The sequence below is a fragment of the Lepisosteus oculatus genome, chromosome 17, assembly GCF_040954835.1.
Source record: "Lepisosteus oculatus isolate fLepOcu1 chromosome 17, fLepOcu1.hap2, whole genome shotgun sequence".
NCBI lineage: Eukaryota > Metazoa > Chordata > Actinopteri > Semionotiformes > Lepisosteidae > Lepisosteus > Lepisosteus oculatus.
The window spans coordinates 680,286-693,000 of record NC_090712.1 but is presented as its reverse complement, the minus strand read 5'-3'; the positions used below and the strand labels follow the sequence as shown (position 1 = coordinate 693,000).

The window sequence follows — 12,715 nt, the reverse complement described above, 5'->3', positions numbered from 1 at the left end:
GTAGGGGTGTAACCCCAGCGTTCTGGCCAAATTTCCCATTGGCCCTTACCAATCATGGCCTCCTAATAATCCCCATCTATGAATTGGCTTCATTACTCTGCTCTCCTCCCCACTGAGAGCTGATGTGTGGTGAGCGTTCTGGCGCACTATGGCTGCCGTCGCATCATCCAGGTGGGGCTGCACATTGGTGGTGGTGGTGGTGGTGGAGGGGAGACCCATTACCTGTAAAGTGCTTTGAGTGGAGTGTCCAGAAAAGCGCTATATAAGTGTAAGCAATTATTATTAATTATTATAACATTTGTGTGCAGAACAAACAAAAATGATCAAGGCCATCTGTGGACCTTGAGGGTGCTAAGAGTCTCATTTCAGATGATCTCTACACATAATTTGACAAATCACCTTGTTCAGATCAAATCAATATTGTTCAGTTGTTTTAAGCTTTAGAAACTCAGCTGGAAGAGTGACCACTGTGGCTCTGTGGGATTAGGACTGTCCACCCTGGTGTTGGGTTGGGAAGTGTGAGAAAATTTGGATCCTCTTTACTGTCTCAGGCCCTGATAGAAACAGAGACCACTGTTGTGTTACATTAGCTTCTTTAATGTGTAACTTCATTAGGCTTGTTCAGCTGTATTTTTAATACTATTTGAATACTCTGCAGTTGTCTTGTTCTCAGCCCTGTAAGTTTAGATCATTGTCTGCATAATTCTACTGAAGTGTTGTCTTTAGTTCTTTTCCTGTCTGGATGAGGTCTCTCTTAAGTATGTCAGGTTCCTTAAGTCTTCCCCCCAGTCGGAAGAAACAAGGGCAGGGCTTTTAAGTGCTCATAAATTAGCATCACACATCCGAAGCTGAGGAATCTGAGCCCCAGTTTGTAAGATGCCAGCCTCTTGTTGGTTAGTCTGGTGTTCTCAATGAGTCAAGGCTGCTTGAGTGCAGTTTACCACCAGTGTAAGGTGTTAAAAGTAGTTTTAGAATCACAGGAGTCTGTATGTTCTGGATCAATGTGACACAAGCTTTCATTGCAGCAAAGCTCTGGAATGTCATGTCTGGTGATAGAGGTTTCTGAATATTTCTGTCTAGAATTTGTGTTGTATTTGTTGGTATTCTATGTGTGGCACAACAATCTGAGAGGATTAAGTCCACATATCCTCAAATTTTACCATTAAACTGCTTTGGACATTGTGAGAATGAAACCCTCCAGGCAGCTCATGTGCTGTTCAGATTGTGCAGCAGATGTGTAAGACCCTCAATAATGAAGAGCAGCTGTAACTGTTTCATAGCCATAGTGTTTAAAGCAAAGCTCTTCATCTACATTGTATGTCACAGGAACAGTAATAACTCAGTAATGTGGTGGTATTATTATTGTTGTTGTAATAATACAAGGTTGTCCCATAAATAAAGTAGAGAAATAAAGGATCCCAGAAAATAGATATTTTCCAGCTTTGTTAGAGGTGTTTGTGCAGCAGCTGTGTGGGGCAGCTCTTTTCTGCTGCTGTGAGACACAATTGATTGATTGAGCATTTAAGGTCTTGGATCGTACCAGGAGTGCCCCGGGACTGAGCCCACAGAGCCGAGCTTTTAAAGCACTCCCCAGTGCAATCGGACCGCAGGGCTGACTCGCGGGCACTGAGCGTGGCAGCCTGCTGCAGCTTTCCTCTGGAAAACACAGGCTGACGGAGGAGGCCGATTCCGGTCGAGGCCCGGTTCTGAAAGGCGCAGAGGCCCGGTTCTGAAAGGCGTGGTGTGACGGCTGCCGAGAGAGCTCCAGTCAGCTCAATGGGCTCTTGTCGCAGTGCTGCAGTGCCTGTTCTGACTGGAATCTCAATCAGCAGGCTGGGGCTCGGGCAGAGCGGCACTCGCGCCACCCTCTCGGGCAGGGCTTGGGCAGCCAGACAGGCTGGCCTTTTTAAAACAAACAGGCCAGTTTTATTGAATTTCTTCCTTTTCTTCCCTCAAGAATGGCTCTCCTGGTAAAGACAAGGCTTCAAAAGAGACGCCGTACAAGGTAAACGACCAATGACCTCAATGTTTTAGATCAGGGTGGTGATGATGCAAGAAAAGTTGTTCCAGACTTTTTTCTTTTCTTTGTATTTTGTTGTATTGTGTGACTTTTTATTACCACGTTTTGCTTTTCATTCTGGTTTGTTCATGCTGATTTGTTAATATCTTCTCTCGGGCTATTTAGCAACGTCGGTAACAGGGCTGGCAGTCAGTATTTAAAGTTGATTTAGCAGCTGGCAGCCCAGCCTGCTTCTGCTGTAGTAATTTGCGAAGTTCCTGCTGGGGCAATAAGATGTGAAGGAGCTGTTCGGTAAAAATTGCACATCCAGTGTGGAAAGTTCCGGCTCTCGTCTGTGTGCCAGTCAGTTTTAATATCGGTGTTTCCGTGCTGACTGGAGCAGCGGGGGTTTCAGGAGAAATGTGCTAGCCTGTGCTCTTGTCCCCACTTCAGTGTTAACCATGTGGTTTCAGCAGTGTCAGGCGTGGGAACGACGGTTTATTAACACAACCGTGTCCATTTTATAAAACAGTTCTACATGAGAAGAGTTTCTCTCCGTTAAAACATGCTGCTGGTTATTTGTTAAGGTCAGTTACTGTCAGGGGAAAGGCGAGCGTAAAGTGCTAATATATCTGAAAACCATGCGACGGCAGAATTTAATTTGATCTCAGTTCTGTTAGCTGAGGAATATCAGAAGGAGTCCAGACACCCAGCAAACTTTAAGACTTTTTCGAACATATCTGAAAGTCCTGAGACACAGGCTCCTGAACTGCTGGCTTTAACTGTGTTCATCTTAGATAGCCGTGTCTGCGAACATGTTTTTGATCCCTTGTCATTTTAAATGTTAAGCAAATTAGCTGAGATTAGATGCCTGACAATTTTATGTGAAGGAATCTAAACTATTAAGGAATTCAGGAGTGTCTTGAATACTACACTTTAAAAGTATTGCTATGAATTTAGCGGGAAAATCAGTTTTCTCTGTACCAGCAGTGCCCTGTGAGCACACAGTGTTACCTGTTTGCCAGTCTGGAGAGGGTTTCAGAGGTTGTCACAGAGTGCTGCTGCTGAGACAGCCCTGAAGCTCAGCAGCGCCCCTTGTGGCCGACCTGCGAACGAGAAAGGGGCTGAATGGCCTCCTCACATTTGCCACTGTTCTCATATTCTCATGTACCAGGCCTTCGGCGGTGAAGCCGAATTGATTCTCTGCTGGCAGATTCAAATTAGAGTGAAGAAAAATAATTGATCCTGTTTTTCGTTGAAGAAAAGGAAATGCATCAGCATCCTGGTCTTTGCTTCCAGACCTTTTTTTTTCATGCTTCCTCTCGCCCTATTTTCTCTGTGGTTGATTTATTCTTCTGTCCCTGTGTGTCCAGACCCCTCCGGACGGCCCTCCGCAGACCTCCTCCTCCCAGAGCCGGGTGGCCGCTGTGGAGCCCTATGTCCAGTCGTCCACCATGCCCCGTGGGCCTGTGAGGCACGAGCTCCTGAAGCCAGCCTACCCAGGGGGCACCCTCCCTCTGCCCATGCAGGACAACGCGCTGAAGGCCCCGGCCAGGGCGCCCGCTAGCAGGCCCCCCTCAGGTACGGCGCCACTCTGCACAAGAACTCCAGCGTAGCCCGCTGCTGGGCCTCTCCCACTGACCGCTGCTGGGCCTCTCCCACTGACCGCTGCTGGGCCTCTCCCACTGACCGCTGCTGGGCCTCTCCCACTGACCGCTGCTGGGCCTGACATGTGCTGGGCCTCTCCCACTGACCGCTGCTGGGCCTCCCCCACTGACCGCTGCTGGGCCTGACATGTGCTGGGCCTCCCCCACTGACCGCTGCTGGGCCTGACATGTGCTGGGCCTCTCCCACTGACCGCTGCTGGGCCTCTCCCACTGACCGCTGCTGGGCCTCTCCCACTGACCGCTGCTGGGCCTCTCCCACTGACCGCTGCTGGGCCTGACATGTGCTGGGCCTCTCCCACTGACTGCTGCTGGGCCTCTCCCACTGACTGCTGCTGGGCCTCTCCCACTGACCGCTGCTGGGCCTGACATGTGCTGGGCCTCTCCCACTGACCGCTGCTGGGCCTCTCCCACTGACCGCTGCTGGGCCTCTCCCACTGACCGCTGCTGGGCCTGACATGTGCTGGGCCTCTCCCACTGACTGCTGCTGGGCCTCTCCCACTGACTGCTGCTGGGCCTCTCCCACTGACCGCTGCTGGGCCTCCCCCACTGACCGCTGCTGGGCCTGACATGTGCTGGGCCTCCCCCACTGACCGCTGCTGGGCCTGACATGTGCTGGGCCTCTCCCACTGACCGCTGCTGGGCCTCTCTCACTGACCGCTGCTGGGCCTCTCCCACTGACCGCTGCTGGGCTCTGGGACTTGAAACGCGAGGCTGGGACCTGCCTCTGCAGTCTGTCCTGGGGGGGCGCGAGTAGGGCTGTGTGTCCACTGGATTGCAGACGTGGTGCTGTGACCTCTTGGTTGCCCCTCAGCTCCCCCTCTTTTCCTGTTTTCCTCATCTAAGGTCATGAATGCCCTTTTGTCTTCTGTTGATTTACATAACGGATAGATGAAAAGAGTCTTGGGATCGAGCCGTGCTGTGAATAGCCACAGGTTCAGCTGTATTTTTTAATATAACAGCAGATCACTTTATTAGCCATATACAATTTCTTGCATTAGAAATTTATCTTTTTGCATACCCCAGCTTGCTCTCCATGAGACACACAGACTAGGAGAGAGAAGTTGGGGGTCAGAGCGCAGGGTCAACCATTTATACGGCACCCCTGGAGCAGTTGGGGTTAAGGGCCTTGCTCAGGGGCCCGACAGAGGAGGATTCCTCTGCTGGCTGTGGGATTTGAATCTCCAACCTTCCAGCCACAGGCGCAGATCCTTAGCCACAGAGCCATATAGCTCTGCCGCATGTTCCTCCCGCTGTTTTTTTCTGCTCACAATGTTCGCAGTCCTATTGAAGCCACCTGAGCTGGGCGCCGTTTCGGTGAGCTACATGGCAGCTGAACAGGAAGAACTGAAGCCTGAGTGTCCGATTAGACAGGAGAGCGAAAGGGAGTTGTGATAGGCTGCTGGGAGCTGGAAACTGTGACTGGTGCAGGAATGTGATTGGAATTGTGTCCCTGTCCCTGCGCAGGGGTGGAGCGGGCCAGGGGGCCCCTGACCTAGGGCAGAGTCCTCCTCTGCGTGCGTTAGAGCTGGAGAAGATGACCCCTGATTCCTGTAGCTTTGCAGTTCCCTGTCGCAGTTCTCTTGCGCCTGGGTGGCTGTGCTTTCTGCTTGCCTTCCCCTCTTGACTGTCTCCACCTACTGGCCATGTGTGCTACTACAACTGCACATAAGAAACATAAGGTGCAGACAGCTGTGTGCCCTGCTCGGAGAAGGAGTTGTGTTCAGATCACAGCAGAAGGGGTCAGGGCATTGCCCGACAGGATCCGTGCTTGAGCACCTGAGGGTTGTCCTTGACCCAATCCCATTCATCCTGCAGTATTCCTCCTGGGGCAGCTCGGGGGGGGTGAATTGTTTCCTGGTATTGTGTGCACAGTGGCTGAAAGCATTGCCTTTTCATCCCTCCTGCCTCTGCACTTGTCAGCCAAAGAAATCTTCCCCAACTAATGGGGAGGATATTAATGGTCCCTGAGAGGAAATTTGCATGCCTACAGACTTGTTGTGCATGTTTGAAAAGTAAATGGGAGATATGGCATGTAAGCACATGATGTTCTGTGATGTAAAGCAGCGCTTATAATGAGGACGGGAAGAAACCTGCCTGAGAGTGGACATTTCTCAGATATGAGTCAGCTCTGATCATTCTTTAAAGAGATCTCCCAGGGATGAGATCACCGGTCAATCAATAAAGATGGGGGTTCTCTGATATGCCTCCAGTATGTCTTTGATTTAAGAGGCATGTGCACAGAGAGGCAGGAGTTAAAAGTAACAGGTTTTCACAAGCCTGCCGTGATGTTGGATGCAATTGTTTCTGCATGGTGAGCGAAAAGGCAGTGAGAGGAAAGAGCAGGCGGGAGTTTTCACGGCGCACAGCCCTGCTTTCCTCATCCTGGCCTCTTGAGAAGCCGTGGTTGAGAGACTTCAGGTTCTCCTGTGGATTCTGAGCTTGTCTGCTCAGTGTTTAAGAGGGGTTGTTTTATTTTCATTTTATTTTTGTTTGCCTTTCTTCCAAACTGTGCAATTTTAGAAGCTATGTTCGTGCTCAAATCTCTGAAAGAGCTGTGGGATAAGAGAAAAGGTACATACTGAGCTTGTTCTGCTCAGCTAGCTTTTGTTTTCTACCATGAAGCGATGTTTCAGTGCAGTGCCTGGGCTCTGGACCTTGAGTTCCTGTTGTGTGTGGATGTGTAGCGATGGGTGTACGTGGCCACTGTTGTTACTAGGTTTAATGTATCTTTAGTTGTTAAAGCAGGGGTCTCAAGGTTATTCCAGTCTGACGTGTCGCTTGAAGCAGTGGCTGTGGGGGTCTGGAGCTGGGACTGGAGGTGACTGCAGAGAGCTGGTCGGTAGCATCATGTTTTCTTGTGACTTGCAGGCGTGGGGTCAGCCAAGACCGGCCAGTCCCTGTCGGAGTGGAGCTCGGAGTCCAGCGGCAGCCACGGCTCGTCCTCCACGCTGCCCAGGATGGGCCCTCACAGCAGTGCGGAGCAAGGTGACCCCCTGTCCCGCTGCACCCCTGGGGCCCCCCGTGGCTCCCTGTCCTGTTACTCTGCTGACTGCAGTGCGTGGCCAGGCTCGAATAAGTAACAAACAGATCCGAGGCTCGGATTCAGTACTGTTACTCAGGACTGATAGTTGGCATCATTTCTGGACTATAGGAGGCTGCGGGTATAATGGCCACAGGTGTTTCCTCCTGTCTGTATGAACTGCAGCTCCAGGACAGCTGTGGTTCATTTCTGACTCGGTCTGACTCCTGATTCCTCTTTCCCTTGTGGCTGCAGAGGACACAGAGGTGCTGAAGAGGGAAAAGGACAAGAAGGTCCGGCCCTTCTCCATGCTGGAGTCCAGCGAGCCGACACCAGGGCCGCCCTCCGCCGCGTCTCTCCGCAAGAACCAGAGCAGCGAGGACCTCGTGAGGGACGCCCAGGTACTGGCCGCGCCCGTCTCGCCGCCCGCTTCCTGCTTTCTGGCGGCGAAAGCACACGGCCGAAACCGCTGTCGGTGTAACCGGTGAAATGTTTTCAGTGCAGCTGTCTTCCTGGTGATCTCGTTTAGGCAAAAGCGTGCTCGGGTCTTCGGGTATTCGGTTTCAGTCGATTGAACTGACTTGCATTCAGCTTCGTAAAGGTCTTGGCTAAAAGTGTCTCAGACAGCCACAGATCTGGCTCTTTGTCAGTGATTCGCAAGCTGCTCTCGGCAGCCAGTCGGCTCAGAAAGAGTCTTGGGCCTTGATGGGTAATCATTTACAATGTTTTAGAAGTAATTAAAGGGGAACTGCGACGCTAGTTTTATATTTCTGGGTTAGAAAGAATCAGCATTGCTGAGGGCATTTCAAACAGCGACAACAGGAAAAAGGAAAACAATAACCTCCATTTTACATCACAAAATGGATTACATTTCCAGGTTTGCGCAGCACCGTAGTCTGCAATTCAGAAGATAGCAACAAGACTTCCGGTGATGTATTGTGGCCTTATTCCACTGTAACCAAGCCGGCTCATGAATCCATCTCTTTTAATCCAGCAGAAATATTGCTCTAGACTTCTTAGATGGTTTTGCTTACAAATACTACTTGTTAACTCTGCATTCAGATCACGTTGGAACATTTCTGCAGTGAAATATCTGCTGCACACCCTGTACTTATTCGCTCTCCATCACAGTACCTCAGTCATTACAGAGACTAGTGAGCAGGAAGGGCCGCTTCACATCCCAAATTCGTGGGAACTCGAAGGCGAGTTGCGTTACCATGGCGACTTCCACAAAGTTCATGACCTTGTGCTTCATTCGAAATTGGTCATTTCCTTCTATAAAGTCAGTTTATTTATTTTGTTACCGAGAGTTAATAATCCGTCTAAAAAATTGGGACCGCAGTTCCCCCATTTTAAGTTTTAGTTTTAAATGATCCCTGGAGAGTGACTCCGCTTCTGGAGGAGCTGGACAGCAGCCGCTGGCTGTGGGCTGTGTGTGATTGTGGGGATCTGTGCTGACAGTGTGGAGAGTAACAGCTGTTTCTCCTCTGGCTCCCCAGAACGTCGCCAAGGCCCCCGCGAAGGTGCCGCCGCCCGTGCCGAGCAAGCCCAAGCAGGTCAGCCTGCCCGGCCAGGCTGCAGTCAGCAGGCCGGCCTCCAGCACAGGGACCTTCCCTGGCAAATCCAAGCCGGCCGGGCAGGGCCAGCCAGCGGCGCAGCAGTCCGCCCACACCCTGCCTCTGCCCTCCAAGCAGGAGGCACCGCCGGCGGCCACCGTGCGGCCCTTCACCCCCGAGGTGGCGGCCCGGGACCCGGCGCCCCAGCCCTTCTGCAAGCCGCCCACGGTGGCGGCCAGCTCCATCTACTCCATGTACACCCAGCAGCCCACACTGGGCAAGAACTTCCAGCAGGCCGTGCAGAGCGCGCTGACCCGGGCCCAGAGCCGCACCAACCCCTTCGTCAGCGGTGAGTCCCGGACACCCCTCCCTGGCGCCAGGCCGAGGGCAGCGGGTTCACATCCCTCCTGGGGTGGCACAGTGCCCGCCCTGTGCTAACACAGCACTCATGTCGAACTGGCTTTTAAGGGAGTTAGTTCCCCGTAAGGACGAAAGAAAGATTCCACACGAGAAGAAGCAGTTCAGTCCATTTGGCTCGTTTAATAGTTAGCAATTGATGGATCCCAGGGTCTCATCCAGCTGTTTGTTGAAATAAACCAGGGTATCGGCTTTAGCACCTTCACGGAACGGCATGTTCCAAGCTCCCATCACCCACCTGTTCTCGGTTTTTAGATAGATCGCTTTACTAGCCATATACAATTTTTTGCATAGGAATTTATCTTATCGCATACTCCAGCTTGCTCTCCATGAGACGCACAGACAGGGAGAGAAGCTGGGGGTCAGAGCGCGGGGTCAGCCATTGTACAGTGCCCCTGGAGCAGCTGGGGTTTAGGGCCTTGCTCAGGGGCCCAACAGAGTAGGATTCCTCTGCCGGCCACGGGATTTGAACTGGCAACCTTCCAGCCACAGGCGCAGATCCGTAGCCACAGATCCACCACTCCACCCAATTCATTAGGAGAATCATTTGTTAACCGGCATAGACCTTTGAGAGAAAATGGGGTGGAAGGCAGGAATCAATCTTAAACCTCAGATGATCCTGTTTTTTTAAAGAATTGTCTGCTGATGTGTGATCTGCTGCCACCAGATCTGGAGAGGATGATTAAAGGTGCATTGGAAGTTGGAAGCTGGCAGCTGCAGTGGGAGTGTCCGCAGCTCTGGCTTGACCTGCCCTGGCAGCCAGCTGTTAGAGTCCAGACGGGTGACTGCTGGGCACTTGAATGGCACCTCGTCCAGGGACAGGGCTGCTGTTACAGCCTTCAGGGGCAGAGTGATCTGTACTGAAGAAGCACGACGGCATGTAATCTCGCACTGGAAGAATTTAACTGTTCTTCCAAATAAGCTACTGTCGGTGTTAGACCTGTTGAAAGCGATGTGTTACAGAGAAACATCCTCCAGACTCAGAACGAGCTGAATCTGGCCAGCAGTGAAGGAGGGTGAAGGGAGACTGCTGTGACCCCCCCTGCAGGGAGTACAAAGCCCTGACTTTATTTGCACAGTCAGATGTATAAAATCTGAGACAAGCCCATTGAAGCAGTCATGCGTGGCACATCTGTCAGGCCAGCATTCCTGTGCAGAGCAGAAACGTGCAAGCCTGCTCCCGAGACCACTCGTGAGCTCCTTCCACTGATGGGCTGTGTGGCTGAAGCAGTGTCTGTTTCCAGCGTTCAGTGGGATGCAGCCAGAACCCACCCTTACACAGCCCAACCCCAGGCCGGATAGGAAAGAGACTTATTTGTCCTGAATCCCACAGCAGATCTCACAGGCTTTTCTGGATAATCTGCCGTAGTGGGAAATCCTTCTCGTGTTGTGTGGCAAGCTGAAAAATGCTCAGGTTTATTAAAGTATGGATGAATATGTAGAAATTCAGCATTTTTGGTTATCCATGACATGCATTTGCTTTGTAGCCTCAGCCTTTTCTGGGCATGACCCGGCACAGCAGACTGAATGTCTGGCAGATCAGCCGTGTGGCAGTTTCTCTGCCGTTTCCTCGCCTTATCCCTGGTGCTTCTCTTTTGGCAGTTTACGGAAAGCCTGTCATCAGTGGCAACGGATCCGGGCAGCAGCCAGTTCCGGCCATGCATCCGGAGAATCCCTATCAGGACCGGCCCGGTGGCCTGGACACGGAGACGGATCATAGTGGGAGAGCCCCTCCGCCCGAGCCCCAGGAGACTGAGCGCATCCCCCGGCCGCTGAGCCCCACCAAGCTGCTGCCTTTCATCTCCAACCCCTACCGCAACCAGAGCGACGTGGACCTGGAGGCCCTGCGCAAGAAGCTGCACAACGCGCCGCGGCCCCTGAAGAAGCGCAGCTCCATCACCGAGCCCGAGGGCCCCAGCGGCCCCAACATCCAGAAGCTGCTGTACCAGAAGACGACGCTGGCCGCCATGGAGACCATCGGCTCCATCACTGCTCCCTTCTTCCAGCCGGAGTCCGGGGCCGAGCAGGAGCGCGCGGCTGCCCAGAGCGCGGACGCGGGCCCCGCGGAAGGAGAGGCGCCTCCGCCCGCGGCCCCGACGGACGTCCCGGCCGCTGCCAAAGCGCCGCCCGCCCAGGAGCCCACAGAGCATTTCGTCCTTCCGCCGCCCCCCTCCCACCCGCCTCCCGCTCATCCCCAGGGGCTCCTGGACGCTCACGGCCTCCCTCTGCCGCCGCCGCCGCCCCCTGCTGGCGAGGAGGAGGAGCAGGAGCCCGGCCTGCCCCCGCCCCCCGAGAGCTTCGCGGAGGAGTACCCCCCCTACCCACCCCCCCCGTACCCCGCTGTCGGCGAGCAGGACGGCCTCGGGGAGGACACCTTCAGCATGCGGCCCCCCGAAATCACCGGCCAGCTCACCCTGCCGCCGGTGAGCCCCGCTCTTTACTCTCTCCAGTCAGGCGATTCCTGACTCTAGTTTGGTTCACTGTTGGGTGCATTTCTAGACAAGAGAGAGAACGCCAAGTCTGCAGTACCCTTCTCTAAATGATTTGAGAATTGGGAATGAAACCTGAGCTGGGCTGCAGTAGGGCAAGTGTTCCCTTCAGTGTGCCTAGCATTGTAAATGGATAAAATCCCAGTTTATCCATATTTTAGGATACTGTGTTTGACATACTAAGTAATATCAGCAGCCATATCACCCTGCAACTCACCACTGGCAACCCACTGAAGCTCAGCAGGTGTGAGCCTGGTCAGTACCTGGATGGGAGACCTCCTGGGGAAAAACTAAGGTTGCTACTGGAAGAGGTGTTAGTGGGGCCAGCAGGGGGTGCTCACCCTGCGGTCCATGTGGGTCCTAATGCCCAGTATAGTGACGGGGACACTATACTGTAAACAGGCGCTGTCCTTCCGATGAGATGTAAAACCGAGGTCCTGACCCTCTGTGGTCATTAAAAATCCCAGGGCACTTCTCGAAAAGAGTAGGGGTGTAACCCCGATGTCCTGGCCAAATTTCCCATTGGCCTTTACCAATCATGGCCTCCTAATAATCCCCATCTATGAATTGGCTTCATCACTCTGCTCTCCTCCCCACTGAGAGCTGATGTGTGGGGAGCGTTCTGGCGCACTATGGCTGCCGTCACATCATCCAGGTGGGGCTGCACACTGGTGGTGGTGGAGGGGATCCCCATTACCTGTAAAGAGCTTTGAGTGGAGTGTCCAGAAAAGCGCTATATAAGTGTAAGCAATTATTAATATTTACGTGCATATAATTAGAAAAGATTATAGGCACGTTTAGTCTATATTGTATCTGAATACTGACAGGATCTCAGAGGTGTAACCTGATGTTGTGTGTGGGCATAGTCTATTGGAACGGGTCGGGCCTGGTGCAGCTGGTGTGCCTTAGTTGTCGGTAGAAGGACAGCAGTAGAATTACAGTAGTCTTTTCTTTTTCCTCTGCCGCCAAAGAGCCTTGAGAAGGAGCCCAGAGCCTGAGCTCTGAGAGAGTGCTTTGTCGGCTCGTTTCTGCAGGCTCCTTTGTCAGTTAAGGAGCCCACTGGCATGTTAAACCATAGAAATTCACTTATTTTCATCCTGCTTGACCTGCTTGTGCAATTTGACAGGTCAGGCAAAATGGCACTTCCTCCATCTTAATCCTACCCCTGTCAGTGGTAGAGGAATGGATCTGTGTGGCACAGATAATGATCGATTTATTTATTTTTTGTTATTTGTTGGACACCCTGCCTTGACTCTGTCTTGACTGTGCTGCTGAACAGTGGCGTCGTCCAGAGCTGATTGAGAAGAGGAGCAGGTTGGAGGTGGCGGGTGTGTTCCTAACTCGCAGTGACTGTGTTTTTAAACTGTGCTGCAGGGCAAGAGGACCAACCTGCGCAAGACAGACTCGGAGCGCATTGCCCACAGCATGAGGGTGAAGTTCAACCCCCTGGCCCTGCTGCTGGACTCCTCCCTGGAGGGCGAGTTCGACCTGGTGCAGAGGATCATCTACGAGGTGCGTCTCCTCCCCGCCGGCCAGCCATGTCAGGTGCTGAGGCGGCTGAGGCCTCT

General features: G+C 52.8%; 1 protein-coding gene across 4 annotated transcripts in view; it reads left to right on the top strand.

Annotated features, from left to right (window-relative positions):
- tp53bp2a (tumor protein p53 binding protein, 2a) overlaps nucleotides 1-12,715 on the top strand; it is a 39,024-nt gene that overhangs the window by 22,783 nt on the left and 3,526 nt on the right. For 3 of the 4 annotated variants that reach the window (XM_069180073.1, XM_069180074.1, XM_069180075.1), the window contains exons 9-15: nucleotides 1,958-2,005; nucleotides 3,373-3,580; nucleotides 6,535-6,651; nucleotides 6,941-7,086; nucleotides 8,185-8,590; nucleotides 10,261-11,081; nucleotides 12,522-12,659. In XM_069180073.1, the coding sequence (XP_069036174.1) occupies nucleotides 1,958-2,005; nucleotides 3,373-3,580; nucleotides 6,535-6,651; nucleotides 6,941-7,086; nucleotides 8,185-8,590; nucleotides 10,261-11,081; nucleotides 12,522-12,659 (1,884 nt within the window). The remainder of the gene's footprint in view (nucleotides 1-1,957; nucleotides 2,006-3,372; nucleotides 3,581-6,534; nucleotides 6,652-6,940; nucleotides 7,087-8,184; nucleotides 8,591-10,260; nucleotides 11,082-12,521; nucleotides 12,660-12,715) is intronic. The other variant, XM_069180076.1, reaches the window with a different exon arrangement.